The sequence below is a fragment of the Spinacia oleracea genome, chromosome 2, assembly GCF_020520425.1.
Source record: "Spinacia oleracea cultivar Varoflay chromosome 2, BTI_SOV_V1, whole genome shotgun sequence".
Lineage (NCBI taxonomy): Eukaryota > Viridiplantae > Streptophyta > Magnoliopsida > Caryophyllales > Amaranthaceae > Spinacia > Spinacia oleracea.
This window is the reverse complement of record NC_079488.1, coordinates 5,927,458-5,946,255: the sequence shown is the minus strand read 5'-3', so window position 1 is coordinate 5,946,255 and position 18,798 is coordinate 5,927,458. Positions and strand designations below refer to the sequence as shown.

The window sequence follows — 18,798 nt, the reverse complement described above, 5'->3', positions numbered from 1 at the left end:
TGAACTTATTTTGTCTCAAATAAGTCAAAATAAGTGAAACAAAACAAAGCTGTAGTTTAAGTGTGAGGCAGCAGACAGAAACCAAAACTTCAGTGATAGTCTAAACACACAAGACTATTCAAGAAAATGTAACAAATGCTGAAAAATGATATACTTCGTATATTTACTCTCACAATTCATCCATGGATTCCCACCTATACACTATAATGTAAACCAAGGGAAAATGAATTTACAACTTCATCCTGCAATGTAATTTCCCAAAAACGCTAGCATTCGAACCAATAAAAACACAAAGTACAGCAAATAACGCGGCCAAAAATGAAAAAAAGAAGTATCCTTTTATCCTACTCGAAGATTTACTAGCTCTACCTGCAACTGCTGCGGGGATGATAATTCTGGAATTCAGTCTTATCCGACTAAAACTAGACATCCTTTGAAATGCCTTGTTCAACAAAACGCTGCTCTCAGCAGCTGATGCAGGGGGTGCATGTATAGAATCCACTAATGACCATAAAGAAGAAGACGACCAAGGTTGTGAACTTTCGGCCTCTTGATTTTGATTCAATCCAGAAATACCATCATCATATACGACACCTGAACATAATACCCAAAAAACCTCTGATATCAGCAAATATAGTCTTTCCATCGAGCCATTTCCATTTCAAATTACAGCAAAAACACCATCTGGGGTTTTCCCACCACTTGAATGGTAGAAGGAAGAGGGTAGAGAATGAAATAATATATGTTCAAGAACATATTAAGTGAATGAATCAAGTATTGTGATTCACAAAAGTTAGTTCAGCTGATCAGAAGTATATAAATTCGGTCTATCTACTCAAAAACCTCTGATATCAGCAAAAATAGTCTTTCCATGTCGAGCCAAGGACAAGCAGGCTTTCCAATTCATATACAGCAAAAACACCATCTGGGGTTTTTCCCACCACTTGAATGGTAGAAGTTAAAAGGGAATAGGATAGAGAATGAATAATAAGTGAATGAATGATTCACAAGGGTTAGTTCGGCCGATCAGAAGTATACAAATTTCGGTCTATCTACTCAAAAATGCATCATGCCAGGTTGAAGTGTTAGCATGGGAGCAGTAAGTCTGTAAGTATGTACCTGAGGATGGTACTGTAGAGTTGACCGGGAAAATGTTGGGATCATAAGTCCACATCTCACTAACTAATTCACTTTCATGTGATTGTGAGCTATGATGATATTGGGAAAGAGACGCTGTCTGGTGGTGGTCATCGCCTGTCAATTGATGTAAAATGGCATCAGCATCATAATACAGATCAAATTGACTCAACCCATCATCTTCTACTCTCAAGTGTGAATTCCCTGAGATTTCTCCACCGATTGGCTGCAAAAGCCCTGTACTTAGACCTTGGAGAGGTTCCGGAGCAAAAAGGTCGTCCATCTCGATAAAGTCATCCTCCCGCAAAAGTGTAGTGACTTGCTCAAATGATGATTGATTTGTTACCACACTCTGATTTCCTTCTTCACCAAAAAACTGCAAAATAGATGACAAACAAATTCAGCATAAAAAGCACCATAAAAAAGTTGCAGAATTTACTAGTTACGGTGGGATGTAAAATTTTAGACCTGATCAAATTGTGGGCCGGGACTTAAAAATTATGCCACTAGCCACTAGGTCGGGCTGGGCCAAACTTTGGGTCGGAAATTTCTATCCAAAACCCGCTAATTCAAGCCAAAAATAGCGGGTTTACGGGTCATGCCTAATTTATAACTAATGTTGCAATTTTGAGTTGTCCAAAACCCACCCAAAAAATTTAAAAATTCAGGCCCGGCTCATGACGATCATGTGTAGAAAATTTTGATCCGAAAAATATTTGCAGAATACACAAAAACAACTCGGAAAACACAACTGACCTGAGATAGCGCTTGCTCAAAGTCATCATCATTTACAGGAAGTGGTGCAGGCTCATCAAGTACACGGTTCAAAAGCTCATCAATGTCATTCACTGAAAGATCTAATTGCTCATTCGGACAATAAACAGTAGGAAGAACATTAACCACCTGTTGAGCTGCACAAATCTGGTTGCAGCTGCTAGTGCTTTGTAATTGCGGGCAATCATCTTCAGCCCAATCTTCCTCTCTAAAAGGGGCACCATACTGCTCACCATTCTTAGGACCTGGACCACTCTTCTTAAATACTTTGTAAATCACATAATAATCATAAACATTTTGGCACCTTTTTAGCTCATCTTCCTCTAATACATACTCATGCATTACCCAGTCTGTGCGCTGACCAGTAGGTGCACGACCTTTGTAGAAAACCAAAGTTTTTTTGATACCAACATTCCTTGAATTACAGTTAATAGGGCGGTCTTTTCCAGTTGCTTTCCAGTAACCTTGTCTTGTTGCTCTGTTAGCTCTTGATCCATTGGGGTACTTCCTATCCCTGGGGCTGAAAAAGAACCACTGTCGGTCCCCATTCTTCAGTACAGATAGCCCTGTATTCAAATTGCAAACAGACAATTAATAACCGGTTGCTCAACGTACATGATATTCATGACTTGAGCAATAGTCTATTAACGATGTGCGCAAAAACAGTGTTATCATCAAGTTAGGTCAAAAATGACAGCAATGGAAAACATTCTATTTACATCAAGGAAACTACATAGAAAAACAGGTTTATTGTGGCTGGTCTTTATGGTACTGCAATAGATGTTACCTTGTTGGTACTAGAAAAAACTATAGTATAAAGAACCATTTACGATCTTTTCAGTAAACGAGATAACATAACATCGAGTAGTAGCTACAAATTCCAGTCAATGAAACTGTCACGAACACCAAACCACACACAAAAGTAAACCAAATCAAGATCAGATCAACATACTATTAATTAGAAAAAACTATAAAGAACCATTTACAATCTTTTCAGTAAACAAGATAACATAACATCGAACATTAGCAAGATAACTACTCCAGTCAATGAAAACCAAACCACACACAAAAGTAAACCAAATCAAGATCAGATGAACATACAATTAATTAGATTACCAAATCGCATAAATTTCACTAAGGGGTCAATCTAAAATTTATCAAAGAAAAGAAACCCTATAGGAGATTTTTATTGATGGCCAAGCTCCTAAGTCGCCCAAATTAAAGGGTAAGTCAAGAAGATAATAGGAAAGGACTTGGCCAAGATTATAAGAAGTCAACATCCTGCAAGAAATCAAGAATCAACAAATAATCATCCACAATGAAAATAACACCAAGACTCAACTATCAAAACGTCAATCATTCAAAACAATAATCTTTTAATTAGAAAAAAATATACCCTGATTTCAAGATCATATAATCATACCCTAATCATCAAAATTGCAGAACTTCAGTAAAACTCAATCCAAATCAATAATATCACACAGTACAAAACCCTAAACAAATTGAAACACCATTAATTTTATCAAAACCCACCATTGAATGAATCAACCAAAATAAATGATCAGATAACGGAGACACGCCAAGATTCAACAATCAATCAAAATCAAGAACAAAATAAATAAATAAACAAAAACCCTAAACCTAATTACAAAAAATAAAAAAAATAGAAGAAACAAATATATACGTACCAGGTAATTCTTCAGGTTCGCACTTATAAACATCAACTTCAGCAATAATATCAAGCTTCAATCTACGACGAGAGATCTTCCGTTTGAGATAATAAAGAATCAATTCTTCATCAGTTGGATGAAATCGGAAACCAGGCGGCCATACATCATCAACGTCGGCAGCTATGATCGAAGTTGAAGCCGCCATTGATGAAATCGATAAGTTTGGAGAGAGAAAATCGAGAACGAGTAACAAAAAAAAAAGGATAAAAAATCACTTTACACAACTACGGAGTACACTGCAATTTTCCTGATTTATGGAAAATGGACTTTTCTAAGGAATGTGATATGACAGTAATAACCTCCTTGTGTGGAGTGATTACAGCTGTGTAATCAGTCAAACATGTCAAAAATCGACCCCATTTGAAACTTGACCCGAAATAATGGGTTTTGAACAAGATTTTTTTTTTTTTTTTGAGGGAATTTTGAACAAGATTTTGTGATTCATAACTTGATTTTATTTGAACAGAAAAAATCTTAAAAATAATGGTTCAAAATCTGATCGAACTCTTTTTTAACCAACCGATTAAAAATCGTTGTATTTTTAATTTAACGCAATAAACATGTTGTTATTATTGTTGGGTGTAATATGATTTTAATTTTGATTTTAATTGTACGTTATTTTATGATTGAACTAGTATTTGGGTACGGGCGATGCTCCGGGTTAATATACGGATTTTAAATAAATTCAATACTCCATAATTATTAAATTGTCATTTGTTATATTTTGTTATGAAAAGATGACATATAATTTGATTTGGATTAGTGGTTAATTGTTTGGTTTACTAATTAGAGGTCACGGGTTCAAGACTTGCACATTGCCTTTTAATATATAGTATAGATTTGATTAAACATAAACTTGTGTATGAAAATTTGTTAACTTGTGCGCATATTTTGTATATTTATTACACAAATTAGTGAAAATATAATACCCCGGACCTGAAAATTCTGGGTCTTAAACAAGTCATTGCAAACCCAAACCTGAAATTAATGGACCCGATTTAATCCAAACCCGAAATAATTTTTCATAACTCAATCTGACCAACCCGTTTAACTGGTCAAGTAACAGGAGAAGTTGAGTTGGAGGTGAAAAGAGGAAAAGGAGAGGAATGGAAATAATATCATTTTAATTAACTACAATTGTTAACCATGATTATGTTGGTCTAATTGACTAATAGTAATGTGTTTTGGTCAAATACTCAAGCTAAAGACACTTTCCTAGAAGGTGCGTGGTTCCTTTTTGGTAAGTTTAATTTGTTTTATCTTTCTCTTTTGGTAAGTTTATATTCGGTGTCATAGAGTTTTTATATTATTTTTTTATAATCAGATTAATCCATTGATAAAAAAGCATACCACATTTAAATGAAGATTTGAGTCTAGTTAAAAATTACATAATAATCGAATCAAATAAAAATTTCTTGCACCATAGATACGATCGTAGTATATCAAACATTTTATAAACCCTCTTTTATATCGCTTGATTTACAGTTTTCTTAGACGAGATCTATAGATCTGTTGTATCCGTGATAAATATGATTTATGTCTGGTTGTATTCGATTTATTAACTTTCTTTTCGATCCTGCACAAATTAAGAAACAACTATATTGATTTAAGTTTTAAACATTTTGACTTAACTTTTACTCATGTGTACAATATTATTGTACACTCCCTTTTTAAAATAATGGATCAATGATATAAAAGTCAAAGTATGGAATAGTAGTTTGTATCTTTTGACGGGGTCAAAGTAGTAGTTAAGACTGAATATTTGTATACGATAGTTGATAGGTCTCAACTTCAAATTCTTCACCCCCTTGTAATATATACTAGGTTATAATCCCGTGCGATGCACGGTTTTATGTTTAATAGTTTTCTTATTATACATTTATAGAAAACGAAGTTATCTATTTGACCATCTATACGTACCCTACTCTAAAAGTCTATTTATACTATTTTTTTTTAAAAAATCAATCTATTTAAAATATTTAATTATTGATAATTTATTATTTCTAAAAATCTACTACGCGCGTATCGTACATAGTACCTGTTTATGACGAACGGTAAATGTGACAAATATGATAAGGTCAAAATATCATGAAAATAAATAATTTATACTCCTTCCGTTTCAAATTAGTCTTTACACTTACTGTGACATAAAGTTTTACTAATTTATTAGAAAAGTAGAGAAATTAGATAGTGGAATATTATTTTAATTAAATAAGTATATAGGTTGCACCTAATTATTTATCTACTTGACACTCGACTTTTTTAGTTCAAAAATAATTTCGAAATCTTATTTTTTATTGGCCGAAAACATAAGATTTCCTACGTGACGCGCTAATATTGGATTAGTGTTTGATTAGATTTGAATTTTATTTTAGATTAATGTTTGATTTAGGATAAATTTTATTTTAGATTTTTTAAAATTATTAGAGTGTTTGATTTTGGATGGAGTTGCATATATTATTAATTGATTAATTAAAATATCTATGTGGCACCTAATTAATTATCTACGTGGCATACAAATTTTTTAATTTAAGAATAAATTAGAAATCTTATTTTTCATTGGCCGAACCAAATAGTAATCCTATGTGGCGCTCTAATAATTCAGCAAATATGTCTCCTTTATATACATACATACATATATATATATATATATATATATATATATATAGGGGAGGGATCCGGTAAGAACACCTCCTTATGTAAGAACACTTCTTACGGTAAGAACACTTTTACACTCTTCATGTTCTAAATTTGTTCAACCATGTTCAAAATTTGTTCAACCATGTTCAAAATTTGTTCAACCATGTTCAAAATTTTCAAGCTCATTTTCTAAATTTATTCAACCATGTTCTAAATTTATTCAACGATGTTCTAAATTTGTTCAACTATGTTCTAAATTTATTCAACCATGTTCTAAATTTATTCAACCATGTTCTAAATTTATCGAACGATGTTCTAAATTTATTCAACGATGTTCTAAATTTGTTCAACCATGTTCTACATTTATTCAAGTATGTTCTAATTTTATTCAACCATGTTCTAAATTTTTAAGCTCATGTTCTAAATTTATTCGACGATGTTCTAAATTTGTTCGACAATGTTCTAAAAATGTTCAACCATGTTCTAAATTTATTCGACGATGTTCTAAATTTGTTCGACAATGTTCTAAAAATGTTCAACCATGTTCTAAATTTATTCGACGATGTTCTAAATTTGTTCAACCATATTCTAAATTTATTCAACCATGTTCTAAATTTATTCAAGCATGTTCTAAATTTAGAACAAGTCAACACATATACATATATAAATGTTCTAAATTTTTAAGCCCGTGTTCTAAATTTATTCAAGCATGTTCTAAATTTGTTCAACCATATTCTAAATTATTCAACCATGTTCTAAATTTATTCAACAATGTTCTAAATTTATTCAACCATGTTCTAATTTTATTCAACTATGTTCTAAATTTTCAAGCTCATGTTCTAAATTAATTCAAGCATTTTCTAAAATTATTCAACCATCTCAATTTTCAAGCTCATGTTATAAATTTATTCAACCATGTTCTAAATTTATCCAACAATGTTCTAAATTTAGAACATGGAACCTACTCAACACATATACATATATACTTGTTCTGAAATTTCAAGCTCATGTTCTAAATTAATTCAAGCATGTTCTAAAATTATTAAAAAATTTATAAATTTATTCAACCATGTTCTAAATCCAATCAAGCATGTTATAAATTTATTCAACCATGTTCTAACTTTATTCAACCATGTTTCAAAATTTAGAATAGAGAACCTAGTCAACACATATACATGTTCTAAATTTCCAAGCTCATGTTCTAAATTGATTCAAGCGTGTTCTAAAATTATTCAAGCATGTTCTAAATTTATTCAAGCATGTTCTAAATTTATTCAACCGTGTTCTACATTTATTTAAACATGTTCTAAATTCATTCATGCATGTTCTAAATTTATTCAAACATTTTCTAAATTTGTTCAACGGTATTCTAACTTTATTCAACAGTGTTCTAATTTTATTCAAGCATGTTCTAAATGTATTCAAGCATGTTCTAAAATTTTTTATAGCATGTTGCCACTTTTCTTTATTGCCAATGTACACTTGATATATGTTTGAAGCATAAATTGCAAAATTAAACTCCGAAATTTGTATTACTCTATCAATTCAATTGTTCCCTAAAGATTCTTACAATTAGCTGATAAGCAGTATGTAGATGTAGTTTGAAGAACAATTAATTCACAATCATAACAAGCAGAACACCTACACAAAATAAGATTAAATTATCGTTGCTTAGCTGAGCCAATAATTATGTAGTACCTAAATCAATAATGAAAAAAAATTAATTTATGAACTACATTCAAGGTTTCCTCTAAGCCAATAATTATGAACTACATTCACAACTACAATGACATACAACTTGTCTTTCATGCCATACAGCCGGACAAAAGCATGTCTCCACGAAGTCAATTGAAAAATCGATTGAGAAACCGATTGAAAATTGCCGATTAAAATTGCTTTTGAATTTGATTTTGAATTGAAAATCCGATTTCGTATTTGAAGAATCGATTGAAATCGATTTGAATTTCGGAATTGAGATATCGATGGAAATTGATTTTTGAAATCGAATTCAATGAAGAATCGAATGAGAATTGCTGAATTGAAATTATGTTACCTGATTCGCGAAACACAGCCACCGCCACCACCATTGTTGGTTCGACTTCAGGTTCAGCGACCAGCGATTTTGTCCGAACACCGGCGAAATTGTTTGAGAAGCAGCGAGCGACGAGAGGCGAGGAGAAAGAAGGAACCACCGCGAGAAGGAGATTTTGTTCGAACACCGGTGAAATTACTGGATTTCTGGTTCAATTAAACGGGATTGAAATTTCGATTGAATTGCTGCCACCGGCGCGGCCAGAGGCGATCAGCGGCGGCGGAGAGATGCGATCAGCGGCGACGGAAAGATGCGATCAGCGGCGGCGAGAGGATGTCGCCGGATGTTGGTGGTGGCTACGAGCAGCAATCGTCGGGCACCGAGAGAGAGAGAAGAGAGAGAAAGTAATGAGGAGGGGAGAGAGAGAATATGCCCTTATTATCCTATCAATTTTGGGCGGTTAGATCTGATTTCATCCTACGGTTAAGAAGGTGTTCTTACCGTAAGAAAGTGTTCTCACCGTAAGAAGTGTTCTTACGGGAGCCTTTCTCTCTCTCTCTCTCTCTCTCTCTCTCTCAATATATATATATATATATATATATATATATATATATATATATATATATATATATATATATATATATATATATATATATATATATATATATATATATATATATATATAGGAAGGTTCATGTGAGAACACCCCCTCTATGTGAGAACACCATCTTATGTGAGAATAAATCTGGGCCTTTGGATATTTTCTAATCTAACATCTCAAAATCAAGGGTTTAGTAATGGTATTTTTGTAAATTTATTGAACAATTAGCCAGCCATTTTCCTCCTTCTTCACGCTCACTGCTTCTCTAAAATCTACAGACCTCTATTTTCTCTCTCTTCATTGTGCCGCCATTAGAGGCTTAGAGCTTCAATTAAGGTTTGAGTACACTTTACTTTTGGCCTAATAGGCGCAATTTCACCCCAGATTCTCAAATATATTCACCACATTTCCAGATTTCGTGAGTTTAAAGGTATTATTTCATTTTTGTTTAATTTTTCAATTTTTATTTTCAGGATTATATGTGATTAATTTTGTGATTTTAGAACGATTTTGTTGAATTTGATTGTATTTTGGAACAATTATGTGTACTTTGATTCAATTTTGTTCATAAATTTTTGTTTTTTTATTTGAATTCGATCATATTTTGCTAAATCGTATTGAATCCGAACACGGATTTGCGAATTCATATAATTGTGCGACATTCGAAATCATGTTGTTCTTTGATTCGATTATGTAAATTGTTTGATTATTGTTGTGTTTTTCATGCCTTTTAATTTCACATTAATCATTATTCTATCTGTTTATGCTACGTAATTAGAAGTTTTCATAATCCACTATCGTTAATCGTTGGATCTGGTGCGTTTTCTGATTAATATGTTAATAGTTTAATGTTCTGGATAATTGTTCATTTTGTTCTGAATAATTGTTTTAAATGTTCTGAATAACTGATGTTTTTTATTTTTGAACTAAAATGAAACTGACAATGTTGATGTTTTGAATAATTGCTTATGATGTTCTGAATAATTGATCTTCTTGTTCTGCACTTTTATTCATATGTTCTATGTTATCATTATATATATGTTATGAACTGCTTTCTCACATTCTTTTGTATCAGTTATGCAAAGGACGCGAGGATCTTGGTTACCATGATATCTGAAATTTTCCGGAAGAAGTAAAGTGAACTTTATAACTTTTTATAACTTGATTTGAATATTTAGATTACCATTTTTATTTCTTCCATGATCTGAATAAATGTACATCATGTTCTGAAAAATATGCATGTTCTAAAAAATATACAACATGTTCTAAACTTTACACAACATGTTCTAGGAAACTTTGCATTGTGTTCTACACAATATGCTTAATGTTCTAAACAATATACATGATGTTCTAAAATATGTACAGAATATTCTAATTTATAGTAATTTTATTATTTTTTGTTTAGTTGTCTTGACACTAAATCCTTTTTATTTTTGTTATTTCAGGACTTCATCGAATATGTTTCTTCAAACAATACTCGATTTCAATATTTGTTGTGCAACTAGAATTGATGATTTTATTTGTTACATCTTTTTTTTTTTTTTTTTACTTTTGAAGAATTATGTAATGATGTACTCTTTGTTATATCATTTTTTATATCTTATTTTTAGTGTTACATCTTAATTACTATTCTGGATTAACACAGTGTTACGATTCAAATTGTTATATAAATTTATATGTTGTATTCTAAAGGTATTTTGTTTTGCTGACCATGTTCTAAAATTAAACACCTTTTGTTCTATATATTGTTGATCATGTTCTAAATTTTTACATATTTTGTTCTACATAGAAAATAGAATATAGTTTTTACTAATCTTTTGAACATAGTTGAGCTAGTAGATTTGCAAAGTATATGACTTCTTCTTTAATCGATTCATTAGCATGTCACATCAAAAGTAAATCGTGAAACTTTCAAACAGTTAAATCTTCAAGCAAATGAATGTATTACAAGTTGATCAAAACCATCCAAGATAGAAATTAATTCAACCATTGATGCTAAAAAATATGATCCCCTCAAATTTGATTCTCTGTTGCGCATTTACTTTGACTTTGAAATAAAATTATGTTCGAATTGTCATATAAATTTATATGTTTTATTCTAAGCGTGTTTTGGTTTTGTTGATCATGTTCTAAAATTAAACAGATTCTTTTCTACGTATTGTTGATCATGTTCTAAAATTTTCATCTTTTGTTCTACATAGAAGAATAGAATATACATTTTTTACAGATCTTTGAACATGGTTTAGCTAGTATAATTGCGAAGTACTTAACTTCTTTTTAATGGATTCATGAGCATATACATTACATGTTTATTCGTCAAATTAAACTTCAAACAAGGTTAAAACTTCAAGAAAATGAATTGAATCTATTACAATTTGATCAAAACCATCCAATATAAAAAATGTCGGTTTACTAATTTTACGAACTCAACATAAAGTATTTACAAGAAATTCAACATTTGATTTTACAAAGACATTATGATCCCGTTAAATTTGATTCTTTGTTGCCCATTTCCTTGACTTGGAAACCATAACACGATGCTCATCATTTTCCTTGTGCGTCAATATCTTACCACAATACTCAACCATCAATCTCTTCATTTTCTCAAACTGCAATGAATAAAATTTTGAATATTAGAAACAATAAAATAGCATATGTTCTACACTTACAAAGTAGATGTTCTGAATTCACAAAGTAGATGTTCTGAATGCACAAAGTGGATGTTCTGAATTCACAAAGTGGATGTGGTGAATTCACAAAGTGGATGTTGTGAATTCACAAAGTGGATGTTCTGAATTCACAAAGTGGATGTTCTGAATTCACAAAGTGCATATGTTCTACATTTACAAAGTAGATGTTCTGAATTCACAAAGTAGATGTTCTGAGTTCACAAAGTAGATGTTCTGAATTCACAAAGTGGATGTTCTGAATTCCCAACCTAAATGGTCTGAATTCTAAAACATATGTTATGAGTTCCCAAACTAAATGTTTTGCATCCCTAAGCTAAATGTTCTGAATTCTCAAACTAAATGTTTTGAATTGACGCAAATACACATGAAAGATCGAGCACACACACATGCAAGTAACATACACAATAAGTGTAAATACAACCAACATAGATTGAAAACATCACAATCTCGTATGGGTACGTGGATAAGTATCATGCTTTGAAACGATTTAGTACAATTTATATTAGAAGAACCATATAAGGTTTATCATTAAATATAAAATAAACTTACGTCGTCCTTTTTCAATCATTAATTAATATTGACATTGCTTTTCATTTCACCATTCATATTGTTTGTTCTGTTGTGCTCTATATTCTAAAAGTTAAAAAAAAAATCTCTAAGCATGTATTGTATTTATGTATATTTTAGGAACGCAACAAGCTATCAGAAAAAGAAATACTCCCAAATCCAAGGGTTATTGGTAAACAAACTATTAACAATAACCAAAACAATGTTGTACATAAGCTAACTAGAATAATTGTTAGACACAAGAAGCCAACAGTACAAGAGTTGATTTGATGTCACAAAGTCACACACAAGTTTTTAAATATGGTAAGTGTAGCCAGATAAGATCTAAAGTCTTCTAATATGTTCCATTTCTCAACACCTGAACCATCACTATCCCTAATTTTTGAGGTTTAAAAAAGTAACTTTCATGTTCTAAATATTACAAAATTTTGTTCTAAACAATGAAACTGTATGTTCTAAATTGTTAAACTTTCATGTTCTAAGGAATTGAGATTATAAAATATTACCCAATATTTTCAAGGATGTCCTTCAAAAGTGATTCTTCGACAATTGGGCTACCAATTCCCTCTGGCTCCGATGTTTTAGCGTGTTTAATCTCATTTCCTTCCTTTGAATATTCCCTATCTAAAAATTCAGAACATATAAGTATAATTTTTAGAACATCATGATTTTTTTCATATAATCAGGAAATATATTTTGAAAAATTCACAAATTAATTCAAAAATTAAAAAAATTAGAAGTTAATCACAGAAAAATTCAGAAAACATGAATAATTAATCACAAAAATTCAGAACAAACTGATTGTGATTTCAGAAAATAATCAGAAAAACTGAGAACAAACTGATTCCAAATTCAGATAAAATAAAACAACAAATACAACATCAAATAATACAATTTGAACATTCAACCAACTCAATTGCTTACGATTTTTTTGTAGTTTTCAATTCAGAAGTAGTGTTTTCATCTTCATTCTTGCGCACTTCATCCTCACTTCGAATATGAACCTTTTTCCTTAAAATTAAAAATACAGAAAATTAACACAAATCAATGATTAAAACTTGTAGTATATTTCGTATTTTTTGTAGAAATTCTTACCTTTTTCTTATTCCATAGGTTCTTCACTTTGATTTGTAGCTAGCTTCTTTTTCTTTTGTCATCTTCAATTTTGAATTTCTAGGTTTTAATTCACGCAGTTTTTTAAGTATAAGAAGAATTATAGATGAAATCGGCAACAATTTGGTTTGAAGCAACAATATGCAGCTGTAATTGGCAAGAAAACGACGAGAAATCGGAGATGTTCAAGCTTCTATGGAGGTTTTGAGGAGAGAGGAATGGCAGTATTGTTGAGAGAGAGAGAGAAAGTGGTAGAAACTAATTTTGGAGAGAGAAAATAGCGTTTCATCATTAAATGGGAAGGTTGAATTACAATGTTTCCATTAGTTGTTTTAATCCTAGCTTTCCGACTGAATCTAATCCGTAGGATTAGATTCATTCTCATATATACTAGTATACTCACATAGGAACCTATTTTCACCGGATCCCTCCCATATATATATGTATATATATATATATATATATATATATATATATATATATATATATATATATATATATATATATATATATATATATATATATATATATATATATGGTGACTCATTTGCATTAAAAAGTTTGCCATTAATTTAAATCTGACAACACAAATTCTGATTTAAGGGTGGTATACAATAAGTATAGTACATCGTAGTAAAAAATAATTTTTAATTTACCCCTTTATAATGTAAAAAAAAAAATAAGGTAAAAGTTAATCAAAACATGTTCAAAGTTAACAAAAATTGGATAAAAGATACTCTAATATATAATAAATTTATCGGCAACTTTTGTGTAAGACCGCCTTACCGAAAATACCGTTTTGATATTGCTTAACTAATTAGTTCAATTGCTTAGCTATTTGGTTCCACTGATTAACTACTTAGTTTCATTGCTTAACTAATTGGTTCTTGTATTTAACTAACTAATTTTAGTGCTTAATTAATTAGTTTCAATGCTTAACTAATTGGTTCCATTGTTTAACTTATTGGTTACATTGTTAACTTATATGATACCAAGATGGTCTTGTGTATAATAGAGCGCCTTATCTAAAAGTTTGTATAAATTTGTTGTACACCTAGAACGTGCAAGAACTGTTGAAAAGTACGGGTTTGAGCAACCTCAAATACGCATTTGTAGACCAAAGCCCCGAACCCGACCTAAAAAGCCCAACATAACCCGTTTCGACCCGAAAAGCCCACATCAATTTATGAGTTTGGACATTAATTTTATACCAAAGCCCAGCCTGTCCCGATCCAAATTTTAATCACCTCTAATTGAACCGATGGAGTACGATTTGGTAAGGGTGCATTGTAAATTCCAAAAATCCAAAATGGACGAACTTGTAAAATTTCCCAAACTTTAGGGACTCTTTATGAAAAACCATAAAAAGCTATTTCTCCCAAATTGGTTCTTTCTCTCTCCTTCAAGGGTTTAACAGTCCCGTCAACTGGCAAAACCTTCCACACTCAAAGCAGCTCGATTTCTCCTCCTTCCTTCAGTTCTTCTTGTATTTCGCTTCAAGATCTGTTCTCAGTTATTCCTTCAAGATGAAGATGGTCACAGGAGCCTTCAATGGCAACATGAAGGTAATCTTTAACACCTCTTTCTTCTTCGTTCTGATTTAATTTTTCACTCTTGGCATTTGCTTCAATTTGTATATTTTATCACTTCGAATTCTGGGTTTTTGTTGGATTCATTGTATGATTTCTGGGTGAAATGTTATTACCCATGTCAGATTTTGGTGTTTTAAACAACCCTTCTATGGAATGCCCGCCAAGTGTTTGTGAAAATGCCCAGAAGAACTATCATTGTTTTCTGTATTTGATGGTTGTTAGGAATACTGCACTGTGGAATAATGGATGATTTTTCAGAAATTTGGTAGCTTTTTTTATTGAATTCGGGAAAATGAGGAGTAATGCCGTGTTTGTGAAAATGCCCAAAATGAGGAGTAATGGATGAATTTCAAAACTTCAATTTTTGGTAAATTTGTTAGCTTTTTGAATTGAATTCGGGAGAATGAGGAGTGAGAAAATGAGGTGCAAGCTATTGGTTGTAAGATCACAATGTTGCTCAATGATGGACGTTTGTGTCAATTGAGGAGTTTATACGTTGCCTTTTTGGTTACGCTTTAGCATCCAAATTATCTGCAGACTCAGGGTTTGCTTACGTAGAGGTATTATGTAATTTACTCAGAAACTATGGTGTGAAGGACCTGAATCTATAAGCCGTGCACTCAAAGCACACAACTTCGCATCACTCATCTCTTTTGTGACTGTAACATGGCTCGTCACAGTCTCTGAAAACCAATCAGGACTAATTACAATATTCTTGAAGTGGGTTCCAATGAATCCGCTGTGAACGTCACAGCGTTCATGATTCCTTTACTTCGGGCGGGGGTCAATCATGGCGTGGGAACTCACCGCAGTAATGAAAATAAAAGGGAGGAATAAGCAATTAGTAGGGAGTTTGGGTTCTCTCTTACATCTAACCTAGGTAAGTATCTTGGGATGATTGTCAGATTGTTGGGCAAAAGTGTAATACTGCTGAGTGTTGGAAGGCACCTGTACACAGAGGAGTGAAATACAAGAAAGTATGACAGCCTATGTTTATATTTGATATTTGATGTTGGTTTGATTATGTCAAAGAATTCATGTTCATTCACCATAGGACTGGTCTGCTCTAATGATTTGGAGTGATGATGTGTTTGTATAGCCTTATGTTGCAATGATTCCCTGATGTATTGGGCTTCATGTGCAGATTCAAGTAGTATAGTAAGTTTTTATGCACCTGTTCACAAACTTTGTTTTTTCTTTGTGCAGAGAGCCCTTGCTGGGTTGAGACGTATTGATTTGGATGGTTTGCGTTGGAGGGTATTTGATGCCAAAGGCCAGGTGAGAACCTTTTTTTTAATACCATTTTATGATTCTATCCCCCCTTCCCGCCTTCCTTCTACTACACTCTGTGCCCTCTGGCATATCTACAGAAATTAGAATTTGCTTCATATGATGATTAAGAAGCTGAGCATTATTTTCAACCAATTCTTGTTGCACGGTAGGCATCTATATTTGTCAGCCACTTAAGAGAGCAATTCCGTTGTTCTTGATTTTATATGAAGAAGTATCGGTGTTTGGATATGTATCCCTATTTTAATTTTTTGATTCCTCTTGAAAATGCACTTTGTCGTGGTTAGCTTTGTCAATCCTATATGTTTAGATGGAAACTGTGTCTTTTGGACTCTTTATTTTTAACCAAACTAGTATCTGTATCGGTCTCTGAAAGAAATATACGAAATAGTCAAACTTCAAACTAGACAAAGAATATGGGGAAATCTATAAACGTACCCAAGTCCAACCCTTCAAAACATCCGATGATACATTACTTGACCTACCCAGTTTTCCACTTCTGTTTTCATCTTTGCTTAACCGTCTTCAGGCTCCTTTCCCCTTCCTCCAATATTGCAGGAAGCTCAAATCTACTGTCTCTTAGTACAGACCTGCTGGCATATGTTTTTGTTTTTCACAAGCCTTCGTGTGGTGTAGATTTGCATTGTTTTCTCTGTAACAATTGCATTGTTTTGGCTTAGGTTCTTGGGAGGTTAGCATCTCAAATATCTACTGTGGTACAAGGGAAAGACAAACCTACATATGCTCCTAATCGTGATGATGGGGATATGTGCGTTGTCCTTAATGCAAAGGACATTTGTGTTACAGGGAGGAAGCTTACAGATAAATATTACCGATGGCACACTGGGTAAGCTCCTAGGATAACTTGGTTATGAATATGATAGACATTATACTGGATGTTGGAAGAATTCTCTCCGAACCTTCTGTCTTCTATCTACTCAAACTTACTGTTATTCACTTAATTTTGAAAGTTCTGTGGATAGCAATGACTTTGTCTGCTGCTTGCCTGTATAAGTTCAAACTATTTGGTTGGGTTTTATGGAGGTTATAGTTTTCAAAGTTCAGACTTCAGACTATATGGGGGGTTCTATGGAGGTTGTATGAAAAGCAGAAAGTAGAAATGAAGATAGGTCTCAGATGTTTGCTATAAACTGGTCTGTAAAGTGGGATTTGAGATCTGGATTTGTCTAATTTCCCTCAAATAACTTGCATATTTTTACTTATGTAACCTTTTTTTTATACTAATATTTGTCTATTTTTGGTTTAATAGGCATGTGGGCCACCTTAAGGAAAGAAGTTTAAAGGATCAGATGGCCAAAGATCCTACTGAAGTTATTCGTAAGGCTGTCCTGCGCATGCTTCCTAGGAACAAATTACGTGATGTGAGTGTTACTTCTTGAGCCTAAAAACTTATTTATGCAATCCGATTGTAGGTCTTATCTTAAAGTTGTTTATTTGCTCATCCTTTATCCCCCCTTTCCTTTCATATTACTTCCTATTTTGCTTATTCAACTAGTTATCTTCTGTGACATGATTCCTAATTTTGGTAGACATGTTTTTAAGAAAAGGGGGATGATGGACTGATGGGAGAATATGCACTTAGGCTACGTTTGGTGGGTGTAAAACGTTTTCATGGAAAACGATTTTCCTTTTTTCAATCATTTTACGTTGTTTGGTTTGGCAAGGGATGGAAAACAATTTTCCATAACTCCCTCAAAGGTGGATAAACATTTTCCATTTGAAAGGAAGGGAAACCGCGTTTCCATCTTTCCTCCTTTCCTCCTTACCTCCATCTTCTTTCTTCCCATCAATCCTCACCCGTCTTCTCGCATTTTCCTTTTTTCTATTTATTTTATTGCAAGGAACCAAACAAAAGAAAACTAGGTTGGAAATTGTGTTTCCTTGAAAAAAGTTTTCCATGTAAAATCAATTTTCACTAAAAACGTTTTACGCCAAACCAAACAAAGCCCTATTCTTGCTATGGCTGTCAGGGCTGTCACTTCTGGCAACAGCTAAAATCACACCATTTTGCTGTTCAGTGAAGGAATCAATCAGAAAAACCTGCTCACTTTTTTACTCTAATGGATGTAGGATAGAGACCGGAAACTTCGGATATTTACCGGTGATGAACACCCATTTGCTGATAAACCCCTTGAGCCATACGTCATGCCTCCTAGACAAGTGCGAGAAATGCGGCCCCGTGCTAAAAGAGCTTTGATTCGTGCACAAAAGAAGACAGAGCAACAACAAGGTGTTCCCACCATGAAAAAGAACAAGAAAGATGAAGAAAAGGCAGAAGTGAGCGCGTGATCGATGGATTCTGAGGCATAATGTTTTTCTAATCAGAAGATCTGATGTATAAACAAGGGTTTCACTCATGAAAAGGAGGGATAATCACAATCAGAGCCAAACTGTGGCTTTGGATGAATTTTGGTTTGGTTTTGTTTTGTTATCATTTGTACTAGTATTGATTACTATGTACTATGTTTTAGAGACTTCTTTTACCTCGACCGTGGTTATATCAGGTCTGTTTATGTTCATTTCAAATAATTTTTTGTTTGAATGAAGTATTCAAACCTTTTGATGTTTCAACTGCATCCTTTTACACTACTAATGTCATGCAAAATGCCTT

At 32.6% G+C, this 18,798-nt stretch overlaps 2 protein-coding genes across 3 annotated transcripts; one reads left to right on the top strand and one right to left on the bottom strand.

Moving 5' to 3' along the window:
- Nucleotides 1–129: 129 nt before the first annotated feature.
- LOC110803174 (NAC domain-containing protein 17) lies at nucleotides 130–4,044 on the bottom strand. 2 transcript variants are annotated; one of them, XM_022008656.2, is made up of 4 exons: nucleotides 3,600–4,044; nucleotides 1,894–2,477; nucleotides 1,120–1,513; nucleotides 130–594 (listed from the first exon to the last, which is right to left on the bottom strand). In XM_022008656.2, exons 1-4 carry the CDS (start codon nucleotides 3,784–3,786, stop codon nucleotides 230–232), a joined length of 1,530 nt encoding a protein of 509 aa, XP_021864348.1. In that variant the 5' UTR covers nucleotides 3,787–4,044; the 3' UTR covers nucleotides 130–229. The 2 variants fall into 2 exon arrangements, with proteins under 2 accessions (XP_021864348.1, XP_021864349.1); XM_022008657.2 differs by having other exon boundaries at nucleotides 2,041–2,477; nucleotides 3,600–3,890.
- A 10,624-nt stretch (nucleotides 4,045–14,668) lies between these two features.
- On the top strand, nucleotides 14,669–18,758 carry LOC110803181 (uncharacterized). The gene is made up of 5 exons (XM_022008668.2): nucleotides 14,669–14,849; nucleotides 16,083–16,154; nucleotides 16,847–17,013; nucleotides 17,437–17,548; nucleotides 18,258–18,758. The coding sequence occupies exons 1-5, from the start codon at nucleotides 14,811–14,813 to the stop codon at nucleotides 18,474–18,476; spliced, it is 609 nt and encodes a 202-aa protein (XP_021864360.1). The 5' UTR covers nucleotides 14,669–14,810; the 3' UTR covers nucleotides 18,477–18,758.
- The last annotated feature ends 40 nt before the right edge of the window (nucleotides 18,759–18,798 follow it).